We start from the raw sequence: 6870 nt of genomic DNA on the forward strand, positions 1-6870 counted from the left end.
GACGATCGAGGAACACTCTCATCAAAATAAAAGAAAAGTGGTTCGACGCTTGTGCTTACTCAATTGTTGAAGAAGTAATACAGTCGTGCAAGAAAGGCGTCAGGATAATAGTATCTTTGTAAGATAGGCGTCAGGATAATAGTACCTTTGTAATCCGTTAATGAATCAGGACAATCGTGCCGATCTTTTATGTCTTTTATGATTTCTGTAATGAAATATATTGCTATGGCCCTTTACTTTCTTGCAACAAACTTTATACCCTTGCGCTCTAGTCTTTCCAGTATGGGCTTGTAGATTTCTGGTAGGATAGGCAGGATGACACCTCTCTCAGTTATCTCCCCTGAAACAGTGAAGGAAGGGTTTACGATAAAGTTATAGGGGCATGACTTCACCTCTCTCAGTTATCTCCCCTGAAATAGTGAGAGGAAGGGTTTACGATAAAGTAGTCGAATTTCTTTATTTCACATACTGAAGAGGCCACAGGCCTATAGTACAAGTTGAAGAATATACAGTTTTATACAATTTATGTACATATCTCACCAGATCACCTCACGTCATTCCACCTCGCATTTCAACGCAGTCACATAATTTCGCACATTCAGTACAATACCATGCCCTGTAATTTCATAATTTCTATATCACCATATCACATCTTGTTATATCATACAGCATATTCTATAACATCATATCATATTGTATCATTATTATAAGATCATATTATATAGTATTATTTCATATAACATTATCATAACATACTATACATACCATCGTACCATATATCACAACTATATTGTATCACATTTAAACATGTCATATCACACAACACATTAGCAATGTCATAGCTTGTCCCATCTTATCTGATCATATCATACCATATAATGCTATGTCATTCCATGCCAATTTATTTCATATCAATCAATCAATATTTATTCAACACTGGAAGACCGCAAGCCATATAATATGTACACTAAAAAAAAAAAAAAAAAAAATTTCTATAATACACATAATATATTGCATCATATCCCTTCATGCATCATATCACACCACATCACTTCATATCATATCACATCATGTCATGTCACATCATATCATTTCATATACATATAACTATACTTAACCATTTGTAATATCACGTCCCACAATATCATATGACAGCCTAGTAGTTTAATACCATTTCTAACTCTTTTGTTTGTAGTTTATTCAGATGGCAAATATCTACAAATATGTACTTAATGTATATACACAATAGCTTCCTAGTACCAAGCAGCTAAGATTATTCTTTCATAAGGTTCTGTCGGTATAAAGAGGCATAATATATGAACATGGACACATTTTCTAAGATACTTCTTTTTGTGTTTGACAGCAATGTAACAAATTTAATAATATTAGGGAACCTGTAATAATAAGCTTGCAGGTATTTTTCTCTAAGGTGTAAATACACTGGACATACAAGTAAGAAATGAAATTCATCTTCTACTGAGTTTAAACTACATAGATTACAGATTCTTTCTTCACGAGGAATGTTTACATAGCGCCCTGTTTCTACTAAAAGGTCGTGAGAAGAACATCTAAAACGTGAAAGAGCCGTTCGAAATTTTTTAACATTAACTTTTGATAAATAATCTTCCATAATTATTTCTGATTTAAACATTTTGTAATAAAAGCATTTGTTTGTTAGAGTCAATGATGCAGTCCAAGATTGTAAATAAATATCCTTTAATCTCTGGGTTAATGAAAGTATAAACATTGGTTTGGAATACACATTTTGGTTTTGCCAAATATCACCAAAGCCACAACTGAAAAGTAATTCTCGAAAAAAACCTGTAACCCAGTTTCTTTTCCCATTATTATCATAAACTATCATCATATTATAACACTTTTTTGGCAATCTATATGAGGGCATGTCAATAAGTCTCAGCCAGTATTTAATAACTTTTATATTTGAATATACATAGAAAGGGAATCTTCCACATTCTCCATACACCACCATGCTTGAAGTGTTTATTTTAACACCTAAATACTTTTTGCAAACATATAAATGAATCCTTTCTATGGCATCAAAGTGCTGTAAACCCCAGACTTCTGCCCCATACAACAAAATGGGGAGTATCTTTATATCAAATATTTTAAAAAAAGATTGATGAGAAATGGTTTCTAAAACTTTCAAACTCTTATGGATACTTACAAAGACCTTTCTTGCTTGTAAAGCAGCTTGATACAAATGTTTATGCCATGACAAGTTTCTACTGAAGTAAACACCAAGATATTTATAAAATCCTGTAGTTTCTATTTTTTGTCCTTTGAAGGACCAATATTCTTTACTTGCTAAATGACCTCCATTCTTAAATACCAAAACTTTTGTTTTACTCATGTTAACTGTTAGCTTCCATTTATTGCAGTAACTTTCAAGTTCATTAATTTGACACTGCAGTCCTTTGATTGTTGATGAAAAGAGAGCAATATCATCTGCAAATAAAAGTAAAAATATCTGTGTAATATCTGGATGGAGCTGAACACCATAATTACAGTTGGTATTTATTTGCACAGCCAGTTCATTTATGAAAAAAGTAAAGAGAAATGGGCTTAAGATGCATCCTTGTCTTACTCCGAACTGACTAATAAATGTTTCTGAAATCTCATTATTGTTTCGCACACACACCTTAATATTCTCGTAAATGCTACCCAATAGTTTGTTCATCTTAAAGCTGAGGCCATGTGATCTTAAAAGGTTCCATAGTTTATGTCTCTGCACTGAGTCAAATGCCTTGGCAAAGTCAACGAAGAGCACATAAAGTTTCCCACCCTTGACACTGAGGTATTTGTTAACTAAAACTTGGAGGATAAAAATGTTGTCAATAGTTGATTAGCCCTCTCTAAATCCAGCTTGTTCTTCATTGATTTTGTTGAGGGCATCTGCCAAAAATACTAACCTTTTATTTATTATGTTTGTGAATAGTTTACCAAAAATACTTAGCAGTGAAATACCTCTGTAATTGTTTATATTATTTAGATCACCTTGTTTATGTATTGGCACAATTATCCCTATTGACCATGCATCTGGAAATGTTCCATTTTCTAATATAACATTAAATATAAGTTCGAGGTAAGGTACAATGATATCTGAGGAATGTTTAAAAAACTCGGGAATAATCTGATCCATTCCTGGTGATTTGTTGCATTTAAGATGGTGTATACTCTCTAAAATCTCATCTCTGGTAATAGGGGAATCCAGTATATCATTTGCAAACTGAGTATCTGTTTGAGTCTGAGTATTATCTTGTGACTCCTGGAACTGATTTTCAGGGCTCTGATCAGTATCTGTGAAAGTAAATAATTCTTTAAAGTAAATGTACCAATCCTTAATGTTGATATTATTTGTCTTTTGATGTTTGCTTAGACTTTTCAGTTCTGACCAAAATAGTTTAGAGTCATGAATGTTATTTTCTAAGGATTGTTGCTTATCATGTAAATATTCTACGATAAAGTAATATAGGCATGACGACACATCTCCCAGTTATCTCCCCTGAAACAGTGAAGGAAGGGTTTACGATAAAGTTATATAGGCATCACTTCACCCCTATCAGTTATCTCCCCTGAAATAGTAAGAGGAAGGGTTTACGATAAATTAATATAGGAATGACGACACATCTCCCAGTTATCTTCCCTCAAACAGTGAAGGAAGGGTTTACGATAAAGTAATATAGGCATGACGTCATCTCTCTCCGTTATCTCCCCTGAAACAGTGAAGGAGGGGTTTACGATAAAGTTATATAGGCATCACTTCACCTCTCTCAGTTATCTCTCCTGAAATAGTGAGAGGAAGGGTTTACGATAAAGTAATATAGGCATGACGTCATCTCTCGCAGTTATCTCCCCTGTTATATATCTCAGTTATCTCCCTTGAGAGAGAGACAGTGTGAGATACCATTTCTGTCTGTAAGAATCAAATATGTGTCAATCGTGTTACGTTACTGACACACGCAGTAATGTTGCAAGATCAAAACGAATGTAAAACTCTTGTCCAACCATGCTATTAAAACCGTAAGTATCCATTATATACTACTCTAAACAGTTAAGGATCATGGCATGATAGATTAATTATATCAAAATAAAAGATTCAGGTGATCTTTAACTTTTTATGAGAAGTAATGTTTAGTGCCGCATCGCCCGCCTACCATTCAGTATTATTATTGCTGCTGTTGCGGCGCATCGTCCCACGCATTTAGCCATGGCAGTGTGACCCCCAGCGTCCCCAAACACAGTCAGCTCCAACTTCTGGGTTTCGCTGGACCCATCATGGAAAGCTGCGGTTACTGTGACGTCCATCAGGTTCATGTCTCGTTCATTGGGACCTGCACTAGGCATAAAGACAACCCACTTATTGAGATGTCTGTGGTCTAGTGGTAGAGCGTCCGCCCGGAGAGCGGAAGGTCCGGGGTTCGATCCCCGGCCGCGTCATACCAAAAGACGTTAAAAGATGGAACTTGTTGTTAACCTGTCTGGCGCTCGGCATTAAGGGGTTAAAGCAAGGACTGGTCGGCTCGGAGTCAGTATACTGTGTCTGAGTTGGGTATTCATGTTAAACTGCGGCATGGTATCTCAGTGAGCTAGCACTATAAATCGGCATCAGTCCGGTCTAGTACAAGCAGCCACACACACACACGTACATGCACGTCGCTATATAAGTGCAATGATCTTTGACGAGACGTTAAACACAATTTCACCTCACCTCACCTGTTTGTAACACTAACTGCAGGCAATGTACCAGTGTACCAATGTACCAGTGTACCAGTGTAACAGATCAAGTCCTGTGGCGACGTGTCTCTCTGTTCGATTATTTGAAAACCAAGCAAATAGTTCTTAGAGGTACTAATTCGACCCAATTATATTAAACCCCTCATTGTGAATGTAAAACCTCAGTGCACGGGTAAAACTTCAGTTTCAATGACAAACCTCTTGTGAATGCGAAACTTTACTGAGAATGTGGAACCAAAGTGTGAAATTAAAGGAAAAACCTCACTGTGAATGTAAAACTTCAGTGTGAATGTATTATCTTAGTGTACATGTAAAACCTCATGGTGAATGTAAAACTTCACTGTGAATGTATAATCTTAGTGTACATGTAAACTCTCAGAGTGAATGTAAAACTTGAGTGTGAATGTATTATCTTAGTGTACATGTAAAACCTCATTGTGAATGTAAAACTTCAGTGTGAATGTATTATCTTAGTGAACATGTAAAACCTCATTGTGAATGTAAAACTTCAATGTGAATGTATTATCTTAGTGTACATGTAAACACTCAGAGTGAATGTAAAACTTCAATGTGAATTTATTATCTTAGTGTACATGTAAACTCTCAGAGTGAATGTAAAACTTCAGTGTGAATGTATTATCTTAGTGTACATGTAAAACCTCATTGTGGATGTAAAACTTCAATGTGAATGTATTATCTTAGTGTACATGTAAACCCTCAGAGTGAATGTAAAACTTCAGTGTGAATGTATTATCTAAGTGTACATGTAAAACCTCATTGTGAACGTAAAACTTCAGTGTGAATGTATTATCTCAGTGTACATGTAAAACCTCAGAGTGAATGTAAAACTTCAGTGTGAATGTATTATCTTAGGGTACATGTAAAACCTCATTGTGAATGTAAAACTTCCGTTTGAATGTATTATCTTAGTGTACATGTAAAACCTCATTGTGAATGTAAAACTTGAGTGTGAATGTATTATCTAAGTGTACATGTGAAACATCAGGGTGAAATTTAAACCTCACAAAAAACATTTCATAAATGGTCATACTTGCCGCGGGGCGGTGGGGTAGCCTAGTGGTGAAGTCGTTCGCTCCCCACATGGTTACAATGTTCGAAGCCCATTTCTTGTGCCCCTGCTGTGATATTGCTGGAATATTGCTAAAAGCAGCATAAAACCATACTCACTCACTCATAACATTGTCAATTCCACAACTCACCATAGAAGAACTCAGGTCGTTTATGAATGAGACAGACCAAGGTATCAAATATGGTCTCTTTCTTTTCGACTTCTTCAGATCCCAGCAAACCAAACCTACAAGATAGATATTTTGAAATGAGAGCTTTCTACAAATAAAGGCAAGACCGATTATTTACAGACCGCCCTCATATAGCTGGAATATTGCTGAGCGCGGCGTTACACAACAAACCAACCAACCAACATCTAATCACAATGAAATTTTACACCATGCATGTACATCACGTGATGCAGGTGTACAAAGAAGGCAACGTGTGTGTGCCTATCGTTAGTAATGTGTTTGTTTGTTTGTTTGTTGTTTAACGCCGCAATCAGAAATATTCCAGCTATATGACGGTGGTCTGAAAATAATCGAGTCTGAACCAGACAATCCAGTGATTGACATCACCAGCATCGATCCACGCAAATGGGATACGATGACATGCATCAAACAAGTCAGCGAGCCTGACCATCCAATCCCGTTAGTCGCCTTTACGACAAGCAAAGTCGCCTTTTACGGCAAGCATGGGTTGCTGAAGACCTATTGTAACCCGGATCTTCACGGGTCATATTTGATTTGAAGTCCATAACAGACCGCCGTCATATAACTGGAATATTGCTGAGTTCGTCATGATTCAGAAAGACCTTTGAATTAAATATGAAGTCGTTACGTGCAGACACACCTTCTGATGGCCTCTATTTGACCTGACCTTCCTGTTCTGTCCTTGGCCTTTGACTCCAGGACTTCATCTGTGACATTATCAGTCAGTCCAAGCTCGCAACACATGTAGTTTCTCTGTGTTATGCAAACATACACGAATCCCAATCAATAATGAAGATAACTAGTTAACAGTACTGGCATACAACTCTCTTGTGTC

At 36.3% G+C, this 6870-nt stretch overlaps 1 protein-coding gene across 1 annotated transcript; it reads right to left on the reverse strand.

The window, feature by feature from the left end:
* Positions 1–1273: 1273 nt before the first annotated feature.
* Positions 1274–2826, reverse strand: LOC139460712 (uncharacterized). The gene has a single exon (XM_071242188.1). It carries the CDS (start codon positions 2696–2698, stop codon positions 1274–1276), a length of 1425 nt encoding a protein of 474 aa, XP_071098289.1. The 5' UTR covers positions 2699–2826.
* Between the last annotated feature and the right edge of the window lie 4044 nt (positions 2827–6870).

The sequence above is a fragment of the Haliotis cracherodii genome, unplaced genomic scaffold, assembly GCF_022045235.1.
Source record: "Haliotis cracherodii isolate W230 unplaced genomic scaffold, xgHalCrac1.p SCAF_14, whole genome shotgun sequence".
Lineage (NCBI taxonomy): Eukaryota > Metazoa > Mollusca > Gastropoda > Lepetellida > Haliotidae > Haliotis > Haliotis cracherodii.

Bases quoted from the DNA above. Each gene is read 5' to 3' on its own strand.
- LOC139460712 (XM_071242188.1), bottom strand. From the start codon at position 2,698: ATGAACAAACTATTGGGTAGCATTTACGAGAATATTAAGGTGTGTGTG.